Source organism: Kogia breviceps, chromosome 10 (assembly GCF_026419965.1).
Source record: "Kogia breviceps isolate mKogBre1 chromosome 10, mKogBre1 haplotype 1, whole genome shotgun sequence".
NCBI lineage: Eukaryota > Metazoa > Chordata > Mammalia > Artiodactyla > Physeteridae > Kogia > Kogia breviceps.
In genome coordinates this window covers 32,615,359-32,637,011 of record NC_081319.1, presented here as the reverse complement: position 1 = coordinate 32,637,011, position 21,653 = coordinate 32,615,359, and the positions used below count along the sequence as shown (strand labels likewise).

At 43.2% G+C, this 21,653-nt stretch overlaps 1 protein-coding gene across 10 annotated transcripts in view; it reads right to left on the bottom strand.

Annotated features, from left to right (window-relative positions):
* Positions 1-21,653, bottom strand: part of ARHGEF3 (Rho guanine nucleotide exchange factor 3) — a 316,825-nt gene that overhangs the window by 173,430 nt on the left and 121,742 nt on the right. For 4 of the 10 annotated variants that reach the window (XM_067043854.1, XM_067043855.1, XM_067043853.1 and 1 more), the window contains exon 4: positions 5,971-6,027. The exons of the other annotated variants lie outside the window; for them this stretch is intronic. In XM_067043854.1, the coding sequence (XP_066899955.1) occupies positions 5,971-6,027 (57 nt within the window). The remainder of the gene's footprint in view (positions 1-5,970; positions 6,028-21,653) is intronic. 10 annotated transcript variants of the gene reach the window in all.

Sequence of the window (21,653 nt, the reverse complement as noted above, 5' to 3'; positions counted from 1 at the left end):
ATCTCACGAATGAACACCTTGCCCCGGTCCCCTGCCTTTTACAAAGCTCAGACTTACTGGGTGAGATAGTGTCTCACGTGAACTACAAGATTTCAGATGAAAACTATGCCTGTTCAACCCCTCCCTACAACAAATCAATGCCCTCACCCTCCCTGCACAGGAGCAGAGGAACTCACACCCAAGGAGACATCCATAATTCCAGTGTAGCTTTCAATTCTTGATTTGTATTTTTTAGTTCTCTAATGGGATAGTATTTCGTTTGCAAAAATCTTTCTAATTGCAACTTTTAGCTGCAAAGATTTAGCCCAGGATTTCCCAAGGCATTCTTACAAACGCACAGATTTTTAAGAGCCTTTGCCTGTCTCAGCCCTGAGTAAAGTGGGGGGCTCAGCAAAGAGAGAGGGTTCATTTGAACAAGCTTCAATCCAAGAGCTGACTTTAGAGCTTATAAGAAATGCTCTCCCCATTCTCAGGCCAGCAGCCTGGCCCCTAACATATGGCCTCTGAAGAGTGCATTACAAAAGAGCACTACGGAAGGATGCACCAGGCTCTGGTAATACAAAGATGAACCAAAAATGACCGGAGAACAAAATAAATGCTGCCAGGAATTAGCAAAAAGTGTTGAGGGAGCCAAGAAATAACTGAGCCTGGCAAATGAATTGTTTTTATGGGGACAAAGTCTGGGAAGGCTTCTCAGAGCAAGGGACGCATGGGCAGAATTCTGAGGGGTGTTCTAAGCAGAAGAGCTGGCAAGGGCAACGGCAGTGGAGTGCAGAACCCTAGGGTGCTCTGGAAGAAAGGCAAATGCTTTGAAAGTACTGCTCTGACGGGCTTGGGTCTTGCTTCAAAGAGCATGACAGGGGTCCCATCTGTGGAGAAAGAAGGAAGTGAAATCTTGGTGAAAAGGCTCAAGCCTTTCAAGCAAGCATCTGGGTTACCTCAAGGCCTATATGTGGTACCTACCGGGTCAGGCACCCAGGAAACACTCAGTAATGTGTACAAGTCAAACAGTGGTGTCCACAAAAGGTGCGCTTCAGCTTGTCCTTGGGATTCCCTATTTTCCAAAGCCAGACTCCCCACAAAGCAGCCTGGGGTAAGTGGTGCTACTCAGGTGAAGAGGAGGTGTTCCTAAAAAAAGGCTTCTTGCTCTAGCCTCCTGCATTAGAAAAGGTCCTGATTCGTACAGGCCTGTAAACAACCTAAAATTAACCAGCTTTGGTAGTAACTCAGCTAATGAAGAATGTCAATCCCCTGAGGACCAAGGATGTCAATCCCCCATTGGCCCAGGCACTCCTCTCCTGGAGGATTTTCCAACAGTCCCTCTGCAGAGCCCCAGCTGCCAAGGCCAGGATCCACTCCAATGAAGACCCAAAGGAAACGTGAGATGACCATGGGGCACTAGAGTTTCCTTCTTTCCTGGGGGAGGAAGGGCACATTCACGTGAACTAATCCTAGAATGATTAAGCCTAACTTCTGGCTGCTGACTGTGAATGAGAAAGAAGAACTGAAACCTGTGGGCTGCAGCACTTCATGGAAGAGGTGAAACTTGAGTGGGCTCCAGGGCAGGTAGCCATGGAGGAGGGAGGGAGGAAGGGCGGGAGGACCCCCAGACGCCCTGGCCGGAGATACAGGGCACAGCCTGCAAAAGGAAGGAAAGAACGGGGTGCGGCCCTTCCCTCTGATGCCCCTGTTTTGACCAGAAGCAAGAGCTCCAGTAATGAAATCAGCCATGCAGAAGGCACTTCGGAGGAACATTTCCATAATGAGAGGTTCCGGCCCTGCAGGGCTCAAGTTCATTTTGAGCGTTATAATGAGAGCTGATACAGGAACGGGATGTGGGTTTTCTCGATGTGGCATCTATGATACTGTCGGTATTCGAACATGTTTTTCTACTGATTTTTAAATTTTAAAAGTGACATAGTGTCATTATAATACATTCAAACCATACAGAAGTATATAGTGTAAAAAGTGAATCTTCCCGAAGGCCCTACTTTCTTCCCTATTGGCTTCCCACTTGCCAGAGGCACCCGTGTCAAAGACAGAGGTAGATGAGGGGTCACAAACCTAAATGCTCTCAGGGCTAGGCGGGAAGGTACATGAAAGAAGAGGACTGGCAGGCAATGGGCACCACTGAGAGTGTTTGCCTTGGGAAAGTTCCAGCTTACTGAGGTCCCAAGGGACTCATGGCCAAAGTGAACAGACATTCCAATTGTTCAAGAGAAGCTGGAAATTCCAGGTTTTACATAAAATCTCCCAGTTTTTAAATGCTGGCAACTAATTCATCATTTTTAAAAATGCTGTACAGGCCAATCAAAACACAGTTGCTGGTAGATTTGACCCGAGGGCCACCACTTTGCAACCTCTGGTGGTGATCCTTTAGACATTTCCTGCTGTCTAAACACACATACGTTTGTTTTGTCACGTTTTATTTTTTTAATTTATATTTGTCAAAATGGAATGATAACATTATTCCAGCACTTGCTTTCTTCACTTAACATCATCTTTCCACATTATTCACATCTTGGACCCCTCTGCAGAGCATGCCACGGTATGGAAGTACCTCAGTTCATTAGCTCCTGCCCTGTGGACATTCAGCAAACATAAGAGATGCACTTGAAATGTCACCTCTCAGTTGCTGATTCCTGACAATATAAGTCATGATGAAAGTGCACCTGTGCACAGATATTACAAACATCCTAAAGCCACGATTACTGAAACCATAAATGGTGATTGCTGATTTCTAATGTATTAATATGAGAACTTACCACATATTTTTTATTTGATCTTCACAACTCTCCTGATATAGGCCTTACTATTATCTCTACCGTACAGATTTTTTAAAAACTGAGACTCAAACAGGTGACGTAAGCCTGCCCAAGAGGGCCTACAGTTGGCAGGGTCGGGAGGGGAGCCAGGGTCAGGAGGGGACCTCAGACCTCCTGTTATATGCATACAGCTCCCAGAACAGACTGCCTGAAACCTGCCCTGGTGTATTCAAGAATTTGACATACAGTGAATGTTGACTGCAAACTACTACTGGAGGAGAGAAGGATTACTAACAAACGGGACAATTCATTTCTTAGACAGAAAAGCCTCTTTTTTAAAGCTCTACTTCACACTCAGTCAAAATAAATTCTACATTGGGCTTCCTGGTGGCGCAGTGGTTGAGTCCACCTGCCGATGCAGGGGACATGGGTTCGTGCTCCGGTCTGGGAGGATCCCACGTGCCGCGGAGCGGCTGGGCCCGTGAGCCATGGCCGCTGAGCCTGCGCGTCCAGAGCCTGTGCTCCGCAACGGGAGAGGCCACAACAGTGAGAGGCCCGCATACCGCAAAAAACTAATAAATAAATAAATAAATTCTACATAAATTAGAGTGAGATGTTAAAAAGAAAAAAAAACTATGAAATTCTGGGGGTGTAGGTTCTCAGGGTATGAAACTTTTCTTTAAATCTGTGAACCTCAATCATTATATATTTATAAATGGGAAACTACCTACAAGGCACATGTAGGTATGCAAAAATGGCCCCTGTTCTCCCACACCTGGTGAAATAACCATAGTGGTGACAACTTCTTACTGAACTCTAAAGAGACTAGTGCCAAAATAGGGGCCTCATTAAGACTCCACCCCATGCTTCCTTGTGTCACTGGAACTAGAAATGGTGTGTTTCCTGTGTTGTTAGTCTATATAACTTATGGCATGTTCTACTGAGAAGTTTGAAGCAGTTTTCTCACCAAAAATATTATAAGAAACATATTCATTAGGGCTGTGATAAATTCATTCACGTAAAACAAAACAGTGACATTTCAGCAGAATTATTTCTTCATTAAAATTCGTGACTAATGGTGGTTCTTTCCATTTAAAATTTTATTCTGGTTTATTTTATTCAATTTCCTTCCTATTTGCACCCAAGAAGCCACAGATTTCACAAAAGCTCAGAAGTTGTCTGAGAATTTCAGGGTCTTTGACCATATTTCATTTGATGCATTACATTTTAAAATAATTCCACAGGGACTTCCCTGGTGGCACAATGGTTAAGAATCTGCCTGCCAATGCAGGGGACACAGGTTCGAGCCCTGGTCTGGAAGATCCTACATGCCGCGGAGCAACTAAGCCCGTGCGCCACAACTACTGAGCCTGCGCGCCTAGAGCCCATGCTCCGCAACAAGAGAAACCACTTGCAATGAGAAGCCCAAGCACTGCAACGAAGAGTAGCCTCCACTTGCCACAATTAGAGAAAGCCCGCGCACAGCAACAGAGACCCAATGCTACCAAAAATAATAAACAAATAAATTTATAAAAAAATAAAATAAAATAATTCTACAAACTGAATTGAAAAATAAGTGGTGAAACAATCTCATTAAGATGAAATGGAAGCAGTGACCAAATTAAAATAGTATAGTGCACCTTGATTTAACCAAGTTTCCAACATTAGAAAAGTGTTACATCACAGATCTTAGTTTCTGAGGCTGTTGTCAAGTTCAGATTAAGACTAAGAAGAAATAAAAATTTATACTGTGGTGGAGAGGGGAAGTACAGTAATACTCTTTGGTGTTACTAGGTTAGCAAGAAGGCATAATGCACGGCAAGCCAGTGAGAAATAAAGAGAACTTCAAAGTATTTTAGAGCCTGGGAATTTACTCACGGTCACACACTTTTACTGCATAACTTCATATCTACTCCTCGGTGCTGGAAGTGTGGTTAATCCAAGCAAAACTTGAACAACTACCCTGTCCCCCTCCCTCATCATGAACCATAGACATGGTGGGGGTGGGGGGGGCGGCGGTGTCCAGACCTCACAGCAGGCCAGTTGGATGCAAGGTGGTTTAACTCAAGAGACTTCGACCATTTGAAAACGCTGATGCTTTTCTAGAGCCCTGCTTAATATCCCAGCTCAACAAGATTACAAAATGATGAGAATGTGGGAGCAGACCTGGCTGCCCAAGGTCAAGAATGAATAAATAGAAAAGTTTTCATCTATAATTTCAACACGAGAACTAAAAATAAATGAAGCTTGAACGTGGAGGTCTCAGCAGATTGCTAATCATGGCTAATCTTGAGTGCTTATCTTGCTGGTTTTGTTACGAGCAATAGCTTGAACTATTTTTTTCTCTAAACGAATCTTAAGTTTTATAATCACATTCCTCACGTGATTTTGGCAACGAATACACAGACAACTATTTTTTTAAAGCAAATGAAAAATAAGGAGAGCCGTCTTCTGATGTGCCCTGTGAAACAGCCACCAGCCTGGTCTCTGGGGTTCCACCTCCTTTCTGAACATGAGCAAGGAAGCCTGAAGAACTTCTGCATGGAGCAGACTGGGGCACTTGCAAGAAGCTCACTCAGTTTCTTAGAAACACGAATACCTTGAATACAGCTTTTTTCAAAGGACTGTCGAGTCCTCTTCGTTAAAATGGCAGTTAAAAGTGAAACTCCAGCAGGTTGCTGACCTCTAACCAATTCGTAGGAAAAAGAAAGGTTTAAAAACTGATTAGCTGATATCTATCAACCAAAGAGCTTCCTTCCTTGGAAATTAGACTTACTCTTTGGCATTATACTGTCAAAATTGGTTAGAAGTGGAAAATCTGAAAATGAGGGGTGTGGTATTCATTCCTAACACTACTCAGGAGGATTTTTTTTTAAGTAATTTACTTATATCAAAGAACAAGTCTTGACAAACTGAATTTCTGAGTTAAAAATATATAGCAAAAGCAGAAATCATTCTTTTTTTTTTTTTTTTTTTTTTTGCGGTATGCGGGCCTCTCACTGTTGTGGCCTCTCCCATCGCGGAGCACAGGCTCCGGACGCGCAGGCCCAGCGGCCATGGCTCACGGGCTTAGTTGCTCCGCGGCATGTGGGATCCTCCCGGACCAGGGCACGAACCCGTGTTTCCTGCATTGGCAGGCGGATTCTCAACCGCTGCGCCACCAGGGAAGCCCCCCAGAAATCATTCTTAATAAAAAGTTTCTTACCGTTATTTTTGACTCCAGATATCTCCTTAGGGATAATTTCTGGGAACAACTGGCTGGCTGGAATAATGAACAGTAAATCAATACGGGAGCTCTGTGATTTTTGGCTCTGCCATTTACTAGTTGAATGACCTAGTAAGTCACTTCTTAGCTTCCTTGACCCTTAGTTTCCTCATCTGTAAAACAGGAATAATGATTCCATTATCCCTCACGAGGAGGATAGGAATCTAACTGATACGTACTTGTGTCTAAAAGCAAAACAAAAGATGTTGGGAACATTGGGGATCATGACACTATTCTTGCTATTTTTGTGTAAGTTAAAAAATTTTTCATAATACAGCGTTTTTTAAAAGACAAAATCTTAGTAATAATTTCTTTACTTTTATTTTTCAAGCAGAAAAGGAAGTTTTTTGGTGTAATTATGGACACTGGTTCAACTTTTCCTCTGAGCAAGTTGAAAATTTGTTACCAAATCTGAAATAGCTTGATTTTTACCCTGATTTGAATGAGAGCCATCAACCGGGCATCTAATAAGAAAAAGGCAAGGGAAATTTGCAGTTTCTCATTTTTCCCTCTTCCTTCCAACAGGGGGAAAAATGGGAAGGTGGTTAAAACTCAAGTCCTATTTATTTTTTAGACGTTATAATGCTGACTTCCTTGAAATCCTTGTGTCCATTTAAAAAGTTTAAGGCTTCTATGAAAATACCTCCAAGAAAACACCAAAAGATTGAAAAGCACGTATGCACCCATGACTCAGCATCCAGTGAAAGTGTTTTTTTTGTTTTATTTTGTTTGGTGTATATCCATGAAGAATAAATATTGTTACTCCTCCCCTTAAATCAGAAGCAGAAAGGAATCACCAAAACACTGGAAACCAGCAAATCAAGCGGGAGATACTCAGAAAAGGCTTCTTTCCAGCTCCCACCCAAGGGAAGCTGATTCTGGTGGGAAGCTCAGTGCCTCTTCCCAGTTAGGGTTCTGCCCTGGAGGCTGTCCCTTTAAATCAGACTTCCTGAGATTTCTGCATGCAGCTTCCTGGAGACAATATAAGATAAACAATAAACTCTGCAGCAAAATCTTGGACAATAAGCCCCACGTGGCCATAACAAGAAGCAATTATAAGCACTGACAATGGCTAGGGCATTTCCAACAGGAATGCAAATCTGTGATAAACATGGGAGAAACATGCTACCCCAACACACCTGCACAAACTAAACTAATTTTAAAAAAATAGCCCCTAGACTCTCATCAGATTGAGAAATAGTTGCTTCCAAATTTGGCACTATTTTTTTGAAACATAACTGTCTAAGAGAAAAGCAATCAAGTCTTACTTAAAGTGCCACTGCCTGTTAGATGCATGTTGCTGAGGCCAAGTGATTCCATGAGTCACTAACTCCGCGTGTCTCCGTGAGGGACATTTATCACCCTCTGGATGCTGTGCAGTTCAACCCCTTCCCTAGGTTTAGGGAAGCCCCAACTCACGAACCAGAGCCCACATTCCACCAGAGGAGATGAGGGTGCCACACATTTGCTTTCCCAGCTTCCCTTGCAGCTAGGGAATGAGAGCATGAGTGAGGCTCAGGCAATGAGATACTCCCACCCCAGACCTGGCATGAGAAACTGGCAAAGAAAGCAGAAGGGATACTGCAGACTCTATTCTGGTGAGGGTGGTGGCAGCTCGCAGAGGCAGCAGTGAGGGCAGATCAAGTAGCTGTGTCCTGTAACCAGTGTTGGTGGTACAAACCATGGTATCTACAACTGCCCAGCAGTGGCAGCAACAGTATCCTTGTAGGAAATGTTTGGTAGTATAATTTGGGTTGTCCTTGATTCCCTGATCCTTTCCAAATTCATCAAACCTCCTGTACCTTTTAATAAATTCATTTTCTGCTTAAATCCATCACAACTGGGTTTTATTGCTAGGGGTTAGTTCATGCACACAAAACACAGGGTGGGCTAAAGCTGGAGTAGCCCAGAAACCAATCCCAAAGAATGATTCTGAGCATAAGGACTGAATATATTCTTTTACACCTCAAATTCAATCCAAACACTGTCCCTCAGCCTGCAAGGCCGTGCAAGGCCCTGCAATTTGTCCCTATCTCCCTCCTGGACCTACTCTCCTCTCTCCTCCTAAGCTCTGGTCATACTTTCTATCCCTCATCAGGCTCTTTTCTGCCTCAGGGCCTTTGCACTTGCTCTCCAGGAAACTGTTTCCTCCAACTCTTCACATTGCAGCAGCATCCTTTTCATAGTTCAGTCACAGCTTACAGGAAGCCTTCAACGACCAGACTGTCTAAAGGACCACACCGCACACTCCACCCTCTTATCCTTTATCACAATACCCTGTCAGTATCCTTTGTAGCACACATCCTGTGATTAATTTATTTCATTATTAATAACAATAGCAACCACCATTGATTGGAGGCTTGTTACATGCCAGACACTAGGCTAAACTCATTTACTTCTATGATCACCCTATGAGATGGGTACTTTTATTACCCTTGCTTACAGATAAGGAAGCAGGCTCAGAGGGGTTAAGGAATTGTTCAAGCACGGCAGTGATGGAATAGGAATCTGAACCCAGACCTGCAGTGTGGGCTCATTACCACAAGGCTCTTTCAAGAAGTTGTCTGACAACAACGTAATGAGCCTCGACAACAGTGCAGGCTCTGGAGCCACAGGACTGGCCCAGCTCTCATGGAGCCCACAGCCGCATGTTCCAGATCTTCCATCAGGTGTTCTATCTAGTCTCCAGGGACCCTCCTCAGGGCAGAAATGTAGCCAGATGTGTGTAAAGAGGGTGAGGGGGTCCTTCATTCAACAGAGAAGTGCCCCACTCTGTGCTCCAAGTGTCGGCATACAAACAATGTTTGTTGCTCACCCTGCCGCATTCCATAGTCCCGGAGCACGGGGAACACAGAGGAAGCACCAGGGACAATTCGCAGGCCTCCACTGAGTGAAAGTGCCATTTGCGCAGGTGGTTGGCAATGTGTAAGAATTGCCAAGCTGAGGGGAGGAGGGCCAGAGCAAAGGAGAGAAGTGGGGACAGACAGCACAGCTCATCCAGGAAGTGGGGAGATGTTCAAAGGGCCTGTGTAAGGGACAGGGTGGAAGACCAGAAGATGAGAAGGTTGGAAGCAAGGCAGGAATGCCAACTCTATCCTATAGAAAATGGGGCACCAGAGCAAGTTTTTTGGCAAGAACAGACATGACCAGATAAAAATTATTTTTCTCAAGAACAGTGGCCATGGCTATATAGCACTGGTGAGATGTTCTGGTACCCTCTTTGCTAGCACACACGCATAAATACACAAGCTGAAAGCCGGGAATTGTAACAACAACAACAACAACAAAATTCCATTTCCATGCTTCGTGACTCCATCTCTTTGCTGAATGAGAAGTGAGCTAAATTTGCCCTTCCAACAGGAGTTGGAAGCATAGCCATCCCTTCCTGAAATGTGAAATTACACAGAGCTCTCACAACTGTAATTTATGGAGAAAAGAAGGAATTCCCCTGCTACCTGACTTTACAACTCCAATCACTTCTGCTCAGATTCCCCCAGTGTGGTAACAAGAACCTCACCTCTGGGTTGTGTCATCATTACAAAGAAAGGCTGACTTTTATCATTTTTAAAGAATGTATGAGGTTGAGGCACAAAGGGCTTCCTGTGTTGAATGAGCATCTGGGGAATGTGGGAGGAGTCCCCAGAAAGACCCTCTGAGGCCAGGTGAGACCAGCGCATAGTAACAGGCCCTAGGAAATGGTATGCTAAGTTTGCAGCCGAGAAGGTCTAGGAGCACCGAGGCCAGCCAAGATGGCAAGGGCATCGCATCTGGAAGGTAGGCTGGAAATCAATGAAGGCAGTTTAGCACAAGGATTAGAAACAGGAGTTCAAATCCCAGTGCTATTGCTTACTGTGTGGCCTCTGGCAATTTCCTTAACTTCTCTGTGCCTCAGTTTCATCATCTGTTAAATGAGGATAATAAGAGCGCCCACCACAGGTCATTGTGAGGATCAAATAAGTCACTTAGTGCCTGGCACACGATAAGTAACCATAGCAGCTTTTGGAGGCTCTGTATGATAAACAATGAAATTTGCAGCCAACTCATGGACAATAAGCTCCTATGTGGGACAGCAAAAGCAATTTTAAGTGCTGACGATGGCTAGGACATTTTCAGTAGGAATGCAAATCTATGCAAATAGCTGTTGCTGCTATCTTTATTTAATATATATAATATTTCTTACAGTATATAATTATGTATTAAAAATAACTTTATTTTAAAATATCACATAACATTACAAGTAACATTACCTAATATAGTAATATAATTATTTTATTATGATCTGCTTTAACTTAAGAAAGAATGTGCCAGCAAAAATGAGGGGTCTGAGGGGAGAGCCCCAGCAGCAGGTGCCTGGGCAATGCTTGTACAGTGACTTTTGACCCCCTTCAGGTAAAGTGACAGTGACACTAATGTGGACTCTAGAGCCAATTTGCTGGGTCAGAGTCTGGGATTTGCCACATACGAGTTGCAGGCTTGGGAAAGTCACTTAGCCCTTAAAACCTTGAGCTCTTCATCTCTGCAAAGGGGATGATAACAATAGTACCCCCTTAGAGTTTGTGGTGCTCAAATTTATGTGCATTTTTCACAGACAAACTTCCCAACAACCTGTGAATCACATACAATTATGATGTCCATTTTACAACTGAGAAAACCCATGGCTCAGAGATGTTAATCAAATCACCAAAGGACACAGCTAGATTGACACACAGAACTCTGACTTGAGCCAGCACTCTAAGCCAGCCCTCAATTCTGCACACTTGTGAAGCATGAGAAGGATACACCACAGCTCCTCTGCAGGATGAGAGGGGTAGCTAATGTGTGCACAGAAATTACTCTTTAAGAAGGGTGTGGGGGACTTCCCTGGTGGCACAACACCTAAGAATCCACCTGCCAGTGAAGGGGACATGGGTTCGATCCCTGGCTCAGGAAGATTCCACATGCCGCGGAGCAACTAAGCCAGTGCGCCACAATTACTGAGCCTGCGTTCTAGAGCCTGGGAGCCACAACTACTGAGCCCATGTGCTGCAACTACTGAAACCCGCATGTCTAGAGCCCATGCTCTGCAACAAGAGAAACCACAGCAATAAGAAGCCTGCACACTGCAATGAAGAGTAGCCCGCGCTCGCCGCAACTAGAAAAACCCCGTGAGCAGCAATGAAGACCCAATGCAGCCTAAATAAATAAACAAACAAATAATAAATAAAAGAGTGTGTATTTTTCACTGCAGATCCTTACCTTTATGGCACCTGCTAAGGCAGTGAAACTCCCCGTTGTTAAACACCTATTATGCACCAAGCACCTTGTTGAGTGTCCCATCACATCATCGCCATTTCATCACCATGGCAATGCTGTGTGACAAGGACTGGAGGACGATGAGGCTCAGAGAGACTGAGTTCCTGGCCCATGGTCACAGAGCTTGTCAGGGGCAGCATCCCACCACACATCTGGGTCTGTCCTACTCCCACTTAGGCTTGGAGACAGGCTTTGAAAACGCCCCCTAATGTCCTTCACGTGTCCCTCTCCCCCTCATTACGCACAAAGCTACTTATTCTGCACCAAGATGATGACCACAGGGGCCAAGCAGGGCCGTGGCACAAACTGTAATTCCTACAGACAACAATTTGCATTCCAAATCTGAAATGTGCTCAGGGTGTCACTTGAGCCCTGTAATCAGCATAGCCTCTCTCCAAATCTTCCTCGAAATGAAGACATACTAAAGGAACTGAGACACAGGGGGAGGCTGGAAAATATGCCTCTGCTCCCAGTGACCTGCCACCTGAGGAAAACCATGCCAAGAAATGGTCAGGGTTGAGCGGGATCTAAACCCCAGAGAGATCAAATTCCTCTGTCACAGAACAAAAAGAACAGCAGCCAGGACAGTGGACACGCTAGGCAAGACCGGTAAATAATTAAAGGCAGGAAACTCAGTACATAACACATGGGCCTCAGTTTGAGGTGTAATGGACACCCTTCCCTCCCTTATCACAAGTTGCTGTCTTGCCTATGAGTCACTTGTCAGGGTATGGTGGCTTTGCCACCACAGTACATCCATAAGATGAGCAAAAGCCTTACTATGTTCGCACTGTGAGAAAAAAATACAACCTCTGCATTAGAGAAAGAGTTCCCAGAGGACCTTTCTATGAGGAAAGAATGCTATGATTTGGGTGCTCCCGAGTGGGGAAGGAGGGTATAGTGGGAAGAGAGGGAGGGGAGGATACCAGAATTCTCAACCCTGCCTGCAGCCTCTTTTACTTACTATACCTGAACCACAGAGGCATTTGTACTAATAATTTTGGCTCCAAGTGTCTAGAGTCCTGAGTACTTGTTGACTGGGATTCACCATAGCCCTACTTTCTTTTACTAGGGAAAGAGGACAAACCACATGTCAATTTCCATTACCTCCGATCCTGACTGAAGATTTTCACATGGAACCTCTACTGGGTTGACGGTATCTGCAAGATTGCCCTAAAAACTAGAGTGTTGGACTTCCCTGGTGGCGCAGTGGTTAAGAATCCACCTACCAATGCAGGGGACACAGGCTCAATCCCTGGTCTGGGAAGATCCCACATGTCGCGGAGCAACATGCACCACAACTTGGTGCACAAGCCCATGCACCACAACTACCGAGGCTGGGCTCTAGAGCTCACGAGCCACAACTACTGAGCCCATGCGCCTTAGAGCCCGTGCTCCGCAACAAGAGAAGCCACCGCGATGAGAAGCCCACACACCGCAACGAAGAGTAGCCCCTGCTCACCGCAGCTAGAGAAAGCCTGTGTGCAGCAACAAAGACCAAACACAGCCCCCAAAATAAGCAACCCCCCCACAAAAACAACTAGAGTGTTTCTCAAACTTTAATGTGCCCACAAATCACCTGGGCGTCTTGATAAAATGCAGATTCTGATTCAGGTCTGGGGTGGGGCTCGAGATTCTGCATTTCTAACGAGCTCTCAGGTGCTGTTGCTGTTACTGTCTCATGGACCACACGTTAAGAACCTTTGCTAGGAGACGTGCTAGTGGCTGAAGCAGACTGAAAACAAATCATATTTCCTGTGTCTCTATGGTCGTGATGTCAAGTGGTGTCTTCATTCTAAGAGCAAAGAAGTAAACTCAAGCACAATGTATCTTTAAAGTTCTTGTTTCCAAGTTATGTCACTGATGGTTAAGAGGATGACTGTTCTGGCAGGAAAACCTTGTTGAACGCTATTAACTGAGGAAAATCCAGCAGATCTTCCCTTGGCCCAAGTTTCTGGAATAGCCCTGGGTCCTCTGAGGTTCAAAGGACAACACAGTTGAGCATCATGCCTTCACCAGCACTCTCATCACTGACGCTTCTTGGGGTGGCCAGCCCACTGCAGACGCAGCTGTGTTCTGGAGGCTGAGCAAACTACTCACCTAGCCCACCAGCTGTGGCTGGGGGCCTCTTAAGAACTTCAGCACTACCTCCTCAGTCACAGGTTGCACGCTCCCAATCAGACAGGCACCTTAATAAAATCATCCACCTAATTCAATACATTTTTTTTTAACTGCCTGGAGCTGGCTGCCTTATCCCGTTATGCAAACAGTACACAGTGAATTTGCTGATAGCATCTCCTCACCGTTGCCAACATAAACCCCGCCAGGCCAGCAGAAATGAGCCCAGTGACTGTAAGCAACAATAGTTGCATGGGTTTGTTTAAATAAACACAACTAAAAACCGGTGAAAATGTTATCTCCTCCTATTGCTAAACCAAAGACTTCTGAAATTGAGTTCTTCTAGAAATAAGACCAAGTCTCAAGTGTAAGAAGTAGAAGGCAGCTGAGTGGAGAACACCCAGAAAACCAACTCTGTGTTTCTTCCACACACATGTAGACATAGATTTTTGGACCACTAAAACTAAATCAACTGACTTACTTGTATTGTCTGTTTCTTGCCTCACAGTAAGGATTTTTCTTTCCTATTCTTGTCCCCTGCACTTTTGGGCATTTGTCCTTTGAGTTGTATAACATATTAAAGAAGTTTGATATCATTAAATAACATAAAATTACACATAAGATAAAAGAAGGAACATTAGTCTTTAAACCCAAACCCTAAAATAGAAAAAAAAAGTGCCAGTGGACAAGGGAAGAGAAATGGACATTTATTAAAACAGAGTGATGATATTCAAGGACTAGGTAGGCTCCAGGGAGGGAGCCTTTGATGGACCACGTCAGAATGACTAATAAAACAAGATGGAAAAGCCATTTCCTGAGCAATGGGTGTCGGGAGAAAAGGAAGAGCAAACTGAGGACAAGCTTTTTAGTGGCACATATGCAGGGCCTCTTAGTCACTCTGGATAATGAGATGAGTATATTTTTAAAAGAAGGAAAAAAGACATGACATCAAGACTATAAGAATAGGCAGCAGGAAGCTTTATTATGTTTCAAGAACAGCAAATCTTGTCCATTTGTACCAATTCTGTAGACTTGAAAAGACCATTCTAGTCTCAAACTCAAGCTTTTTCCTTCCTTGAGAAGTTTTGGAATTTGGCGATAAACTTATCGATGCCTGGCAAAGATCTGCTCCAAGAAAAACACATTCGATTTTCATTACAAAAATTTCACAGTGGGAAACATACTTTGGAGTGGAGGGTATTTTTTAAAAGACAAGTATCTTTTTGACCCCGAAATTCCTAAGCCAAGTTTGCAACTGAGAGTCCTCAGAGTTTCAAGAATAAATTAAACCCAAGAGGAGGAAGACACAGGATGCCACATTAGGTATTTTTCTCTAATTTTCCCAAAGTGATATTCCACAGTACTGTCTCAAGCTATCATCCGGAACCCATAAAAATAATGTGCCCCAATTCAGGAAGATGCAACTGAGTTACCTATTAATTCTTTGGAATATTAACTCTTGGGGATGATTGTTTTAGGACTGTGATTTCTCTCTTGGCTGAGTACGCAGTATTCATTCTTATTAAGGTGCTTTCCTCCCCTCTCTCACATATATAAGATTTATGGATTTCTTTTAGTTGTTGTTACAAAAGGAAGACAAAATTCCTCCAAGTTCACCTTTACCAAGTTCTCATATTTGAAACTCCTCCACAAACAGATGCCACTTTTTTTTTTTTTTTTTTTTTTTTTTTTTTCGGTACGCGGGTCTCTCACTGTTGTGGCCTCTCCCGTTGTGAAGCACAGGCTCCGGACGCGCAGGCTCAGCGGCCATGGCTCACGGGCCCAGCCGCTCCGCAGCATGTGGGATCTTCCTGGACCGGGGCACGAACCCACGTCCCCTGCATCGGCAGGCAGACTCTCAACCACTGCACCACCAGGGAAGCCCCAGATGCCATATATTAAAATTCCATCTTAAGAAACCATGGGATTTAGGCCAATTCATTGAATTTCTGACTCAGATTTATTCCTGCTGCCTGTTGTGGATGATTTTTATTCTTAAACCTTAAAACCTAAAACTCCACTTCAGAATTACAGTTCAAATATTTGTCTTCTCACCTCAGTTTTTCTACTCTTCAACTATAAAAATTATGTATGCACCCTGTAGAAATTTGGGAAAGTCAAAATAAAATGAAGAAAAAATGTCACTTATAACCTCACTTACAGAGAGGAAATCATTATTAATATTTTGTTATATTTTCTTTCAGTCCTTTAAATGAATTTTTTCATAGCAGGATCATTACTGTACATACAATTTTGTTTCCTGCTTTTAAAGCCATAACAATAAATATTTTCCCTGAATTAACACTCTTCCTCAACAGCCCCTTATGGCCGCATAATATGCACTCATATGGATAAAACACAGTTTATACCAACGGTTCCACATAATTGGACATTTAGACTTTTTCCATTTTTTCTGTCATTATAATGACTGCTGCACTAAACATTTTTGTGCATAAATCTTAATCCACATCTCTGATAACTTCTTTAGGATAAATTCCTAGACGTGAGCTTATTAGATCAATAGTCATAAATGCATTCATGATTCTTGACACAAATAGCTTTCCTGAAAGATGATCAAGTAACAACGCCACTGAACATTGGTGACAGCATCAGTCCTACTGCATCCTCATGAACATTTAAAGTTATCATTTTAAAAAAGGCTGATTATTCTGCAGCTGAAAAACCTTAAAAAATTTCCCATTCTTAGACTGACCTGCTGAGGTAAATGATTTCAAATGTTCCCTCAGCATCAGAATAATCTTCAAATACAATGTTAATTTTTCTCACATACAAGAATGCAAGCAGGGGCTTCCCTGGTGGCGCAGTGGTTGAGAGTCCGCATGCAGATACAGGGGACACGGGTTCGTGCCCCGGTCCGAGAAGATCCCACATGCCGCGGAGCGGCTGGGCCCGTGAGCCATGGCCACTGAGCCTGCGCGTCCGGAGCCTGTGCTACGCAACGGGAGAGGCCACAACAGTGAGAGGCCCGCGTACCGCAAAAAAAAAAAAAAAAAAAAAAAAAAAAGAATGCAAGCAAAACCACAAACATGAAAAGAATGTAGTCATTTGTTGAATGTTTTCATTGGGCAACTAAGGTGCTGTAGTTAAGAAGCCAAGAACAACCAGTACGATGTACCAGTCTGTGACCATAGGGAGAGAAGCCCAGTACAGAGAGACATGAGCAAAGTAAATTCAGAACTGAATCCACTGCCAAACTTCACAAGATACATAAGATTTGAATTACCGTAAGTCACACTTATCAGACGGAATACATTAGAATGTTCAGGAATATATCCAGATTACATTTAAAATTCATTCAGGCCTTCCCTAGTGGTACAGTGGTTAAGAATCCGCCTGCCAATGTAGGGGACACGGGTTTGAGCCCCAGTCCGAGAAGATCCTACACACTGCGGAGCAACTAAGCCCGTGCACCACAACTACTGAGCCTGAGCTCTAGAGCCCGTGAGCCACTACTACTGAAGCCTGTGCGCCTAGAGCCTATACTCTGCAACAAGAGAAGCCACGGCAATGAGAAGCCCATGTACCGCAACGAAGAGTAGCCCCCGCTCACTGCAACTAGAGAGAGCACCCACGCAGCAACGAAGATCCAGTGCTGCCAAAAATAAATAAATAAAATAAAGAAATTTATTTAAAAAATAAAAATTCATTCAATAGCTTTTTACACAAGAAATTTTCTTTCTTCCTCCAAATTGGTGCATATTCCCATATACAGCAGGTAATTTTTTTTACTTAATGGCACATATACGCAAGAGCAAATGTTCTAGACTCAGTCTCTTATAACCCAAGGCCTAAACTGATCACCCTAGAACATGGAAAAGCATTAGATAAATGGAAACCTTTTCTACTATACTGGAAATGGTTTGGGGTATCTTTCCCACATTCTCTTTCCAGGAAATTTGTCCCACTTTCCCCAATGTTGCCCACAGCTCCTGCTGAGTGGGTATAATATAACAGTAGCTGTAGCAAGGGGGGAAAGTATTTATTGAGCACCTACTATGTCACACACCCAGCGCTAAATACTTAACATGAATTATTTAATTTAATTCTCATAAGACCCCCATGAGTCAGATAATGGGGAAATCTGAGTTTCAGTAGGTTTACTTACTTGTCCAAGCTGGTGGGTCCCTTTGACCCTGACTCTCTGGCCAAAGATGACTGGACCAAGGGGGGAGGGAAGCCCCTCTAGGAGCCAGCCAGAAGCCTGCCCACCACCTGTGAAGCCCAACAAAAGAAAGAGGATCTGAAGCAATCAGAGTTTTCTTAGGGATTTGGGGATAGGGCAACAAACTGAGACTATCCCACGAGCTTTGGGAGAAAGAGCTGCTGAAAGACATGTCAGGTTGGATCAGAGCTGGCATCGTGACAAGCCTAACAATGGCACATACAAGGAGAAGACACTGGGAGCAGGACCTGAATATCTGGAAGGTAAAAGCAGAGAGAAAGAATGAAACTGACCCACAGAGAGAAATCCTGGGTTTCTGCAACTGTAATTCCCTTATTAAACAGCACTTTTCTTGAGGTCATGGGAGCAAGTGCCTGCTTTTTGCCAAGAGCTCTGTTTAAAATAACGACCAAGGAATTTATAGTGGAGTCCTTCCTCACTGGAATGGACTGTCATCAGCATCTACCCTGTGTAGTAAGTTAGCACCATTAATAACAAAAAACCAACGCATGTGCCTCTTAATGAGATGAAAGTACCTGGATTCCCTTAGGATGTTTTCCAGCCCCAAAGTGCTTAACTTGAAACAAACCAAGTCTTTAGACCTAAATTACCAGTTTATAAGAAATATAAAGGACAAAGGGGCAAGTTAAATGACATCATAGGTAAGCAATCAGATAAACTAAAATGTGAGACCCATTCCACAAGCAGTTGGTCTGGTCTTTTCAACAAGTCAGTGTCATTAAAAAAAAAAAAAAAAGAGGGGCTTCCCTGGTGGCACAGTGGTTAAGACTCCGAGCTCCCAATGCAGGGGGCCCAGTGTTCGATCCCTGGCTGGAGAGCCACAAGTAAGGAGCCCACCTGCCACAGCTAAGACCTGGTGCAACCAAATAAATAAATACTAAAAAAAAAAAGAAAGAAAGGAGAGATGAAGGGATTATTCAAGGATTTAAAAGGACTAAAAAACACAGTAACAAAATGAAATCGTCATCCTCAACTGGATAAAAACAACCAAACAAAAAATCCAACCAGATGCAATGCATGGCCCTTGAATGATTTTGGGGGAAACCAACTATAAAAGATAATTAGGGGGACTTCCCTGATGGTCCAGTGGTTAAGAGTGCGCCTTCCAACGCAGGGAGTGTGGGTTCAATCCCTGGTTGGGGAGGTAAGATCCCACATGCCTTGGGGCCAAAAAACCAAAACATAAAACAGAAGCAATATTGTAACAAATTCAATAAAGACTTTAAAAATGGTCCACATCAAAAAAAAAATCTTAAAAAAAAAAGATAATTGGGGAGATAGGAATATAGACTGCATGTTGGGAAATTAATAGTAACTTTATTAGGTTGATAATGTAGGAAAATGTCCTTATTCTTAAGACAGATGTATTGAAGTATTTACAAGTGAAGTGTCGTGATTGTCTTACTTTGAAATGATTTAGTAAAATAAAGCCAAATTGTATGAACAGCTAGAGATAGATAAACAGGTAAATCAAAATGTTAGCAATTAATTGTTGATTCTAGATGGTGGGTGTTCATTGCACTTATCTTTCAACTTTCCATATATTTAAAAGTTTTCATAATAAAAAGTTGAAAAAATAGCACACATAGTAAAAATAATAATCTCGGAAACCCCTTAGGAAGATACCTGGTGACGCCTGACAGCCCTTCTCTCAATAAACCACACTCAATAGTTCCTACTTTACTGCTATAACAAATATTGTACATACATTTTCAGTTTAGCCCCAGACGAAGCTGTTGCTTGTTTTTAGGAGCAATGCAGCACAAAAAGCCCCCATCAAGTTCTAGAATCACCATCAGCCCACTGGGATCGACAGAGGAAAAAGCAGGTTCACAATCCCATCTAACAATGAGTAGTAAGTTCCCATCCCACCCTTTTTTGTATAAGCAAGTTTAGACGAACCTGCATAAGTTAAACTCACATCTGATACAACTTCCTTGCACCTTCCTCAAATCAGAAGTTTTAAACAAGTCCTCATCTGTCCATAAAAAAGTAATAGGCCTCATTCCCTCTTTTCTCCAAGTGGATGTAAGGTCAAATCAGCCCTGAGGATATAAAAACACATTATGCATTAGCAGCGTTCTGCTGTATGGTATGTTTCTTCCTCCCTGAACGTGTGTTAACCAGGAGGTCAGGGCAGTGGTGGTCCACGCTGCTGCTGCAGCATCCAATCCAGCTGGTTTTATTACCAGTACCATGTACAAGTACACAGTAAGAGTCAGGCTCAAAAAGGCTAGTCCAGGAGCTGTGTTCTTTGAGATTTCCAGAGTCAGATGGCAGACGGAGAAAGCCTGTGTGGGGCATGACAAATGTGGAAAGCCCAAAAATCAAGTAAGAGAAGAATTTTCCTCATCAGGCCTAAATAAGATAGCCCATTTAAAACTGAGCTCTGTGCAATCAAGTTGTAACGAGATTTTGCTTTTAGAGAATATTTATTTCAATTACTAAAGGTGAATACGTTTGTGACAACATACAAATAATAATAGAAATATATTTCTAATCAATAATAGAAATATCTTAAGTTATGTTAAGTATAAATAAGTGGTAAGGAGAGTATGTGTGTGGTAAACATAGATAGGAAAGGGTGAAAGGAGCAAAAGATACCTACTATTCATGAGCCACCTGGTTACTGAATGTTTGTTATGCATTAGATATGCATGAGACTTAGGAGGTACTGACTATACAGAGGCACTAAATATATATGAGCACTTAATATGCATGGGGCCTTAATTTGGCTACCCACTGGAGACACCCTATTCTGGCCCCATGTGCCCTCTGCCCAAGAAACACAAATAAAACAGAAATTAGCCAGCTGTTCATCTGGCTAATTGCCAAGCTGCTACTGTTGACCAGGTATGTTTGTCCCTGAGTTTTTATGATAAAGCAAGTGTGTGTCATTGGCCCAGGGCACCTTCAGTCTGTGGACCGCTTGCCTGCACTTCAACTCTGGTCCTTGCAGCCACATCCGCGGGGAAGGCCAATGCAGTAGAGAGAAAGGGGACGTATTGGCATTGTGAACCCCAGGATACAGGTGAGGTCCTTCCGTCCTCTCTGTAGTATGTTAACTTACCCCATTTCTCCCCCTTGCTTCTCACTATGTTTCAACTGGTTTAAGTGGACAGTGTGATCTGAGTATTTAAAGAAAAGGGTGAGGCAATATTTAGCCTCACAATGAGCTAAACCTCATCCAATCCATTAAACGGGCCACATCATTGTGAAGAGGAAGAAGTTGATAGGAAAGAAGAAAAGTCGGTGACAGGACCATTACCAGCTGCCATGTAAGAGGCTTCAATTCCCATCCCCAGCTTCTGATGTGGGCAAGAAACAGAATATAAAATCTAATACAGAGGGGAAAAGGAAAACTGAAGGGAAAGGTTCAGATTCAGAAAAAATTTTCCAAATTGCTGCATCCCCTCAGCTCTCAACATCACCTTCCCCTCCCACGCTTTCAAAGAGCATGAGGGCCTTTTGGAGGTGATGAGATCACTGCCACAATATTGTTTGTGTAATAAAGGTTAAATTTGATTAGAATGAAAAATAAATACCTCCATGAAAAGTCATAAATGCAACAAAACACAAAGCAATACTGAGAATGAGTCTTGGGCCACCTTCTATTTAAGACCTAAATAGACATTTCTCCAAAGAAGACATACAGATGGCCAATAGGCATGTGAAAAGATGCTCAACATTGCTAATTATTAGAGAAACGCAAATCAAAACTACAATGAGGTACCACCTCACACCGATCAGAATGGCCATCACTAAAAAGTCTACAAATAATAAATGCTGGAGAGGGGATGGAGAAAAGGGAACCCTCCTCCTACACTGTTGGCGGGAATGTAAATTAGTGCAGCTGCTATCAAAAACAGTATGGAGGTTCCTCAAAAAACTAAAAGTAGAGTTGCCGTATGATCCAGCAATCCCATTCCTGGGCATATACCCAGACAAAACTATAATTTGAAAAGATACACGCACCTCTACGTTCATAGCAGCACTATTTACAATAGCC